Genomic DNA, 1,478 nt, shown 5'->3' with positions numbered 1-1,478 from the left:
TCGAGGATTATCGTGGAGAACCCGTCGCTGGAGCATTCTACGAGTATGAGTTGCATCGCGCGACTTATCCGGATGTGTATCTCGTAGCAAAAGTGCTGCGCAGGAAGGGTGACAAGGTTTATGTGAAATGGTTGGGATTCGCTGGATCGCATAACTCGTGGATAGAGAAGAACAATATGCTTTAATTTTTAAAGAATGTATTTATTCTATTAAACATGTATAAGAATATATTAAAGGCATATATACATATACAGATGCATAATTTATTTTACATGTGAATAAACATACTTGTAATAATTACTATTCTATAATGTACAATAATACTGTGAATATATTATAGAGGTATCTGGTAATGTCCCCATGGTAATGTGTCAGTCGAGTCAAGCATGACGTATCGTTTGTCGTCGTATGGACTCAGAGCGATTTTCGTCTCGGATATAGTGTACACTTGATGCAGTTTAGATCGAATACACGACTGCTGACGCGTCATCTCGATCTCGTCTCGCAGACAATGTGTGTAATCATCAAAAGATATTGTTCGCGCTACTACATTACTTTTGACACCTTTCGCCTTCTTCGTATCCTTCTTACCATCGACTCGCAACGCATACATTTTCGCTCTGAGTCCCACGAATTCCATCATGATCGCGCTATTGTTTTCGTCCTTCATTAGACCGGGCACTTTCTTATTTACACGCGGTATGCCATACGCGTTGTCAACCGGATAATCACTCGTGTCGAATCTGTGTATATCGCGTTTCACAGTCTCATATACATCCTCGCACTTGACGTGGTATATGAGATTGTCGGTATCGGTATACATGATTCTACACTTGTCACTGTACAGGGGCAGCATGTATTCGTGGTGAAATTCATACAAGCAGATCTTGGATATGTCGAGGATGCACATACCCACGTAGATTGGCTTGTTGAATTTCACTTCGAGTTTTCGCAATTCCACGGCGATTAAATTTTCTGAAAAGATGCTGCGACTATGAAAATTTGGTTTCGAAATCATCGCCTCCGCACCGTAACGACCATCCCACTTTGTTAGAAGTTTAACGTCGACATGATTCCGCACGTTTTCCATTGTTTTACCGAATACCGCGTTGTTCATTAATTTGTATAAATTTTTTTCAAAATCGTTTTTGGCTAACGTTCTAAATTGTGTGTTGAGTGTGTTCAATATATCTGCGTAGCCATGGAGATTGCGAGAACTCCAATATGCGATGTATTTTTGTCACGCGAAGCGCATGACGCGTGCACTGTTGTAGGTTGCGATAGTGTATGACGTAACACTTCTTATCATACACTGTCGCGAGAAGTTTATCCTGCCGCTTGCCGGGTGGTTTATCGCGCGTTGGACAGAACGGTAGGTCAATGTGCGCGTCGCGTCGTGAAGATGCTGCGGATACTCGAGATCGACCTCGAGAATGTAACCTGTCGATGAGTCCGCAGCGATTGCGCTCGCGTCGAAA

General features: G+C 42.5%; 1 protein-coding gene across 1 annotated transcript; it reads right to left on the bottom strand.

Annotated features, from left to right (window-relative positions):
* Positions 1–279: 279 nt before the first annotated feature.
* On the bottom strand, positions 280–1,221 carry LOC105556656. Its single transcript, XM_012003752.1, has one exon. The coding sequence runs from the start codon at positions 1,115–1,117 to the stop codon at positions 335–337; it is 783 nt and encodes a 260-aa protein (XP_011859142.1). The 5' UTR covers positions 1,118–1,221; the 3' UTR covers positions 280–334.
* Positions 1,222–1,478: the final 257 nt, after the last annotated feature.

Source organism: Vollenhovia emeryi, unplaced genomic scaffold (assembly GCF_000949405.1).
Source record: "Vollenhovia emeryi isolate VEMERY1.0 unplaced genomic scaffold, V.emery_V1.0 DF948542.1, whole genome shotgun sequence".
In the NCBI taxonomy this organism is placed as follows: domain Eukaryota; kingdom Metazoa; phylum Arthropoda; class Insecta; order Hymenoptera; family Formicidae; genus Vollenhovia; species Vollenhovia emeryi.
This window is presented reverse-complemented; position numbering and strand designations above follow the sequence as displayed.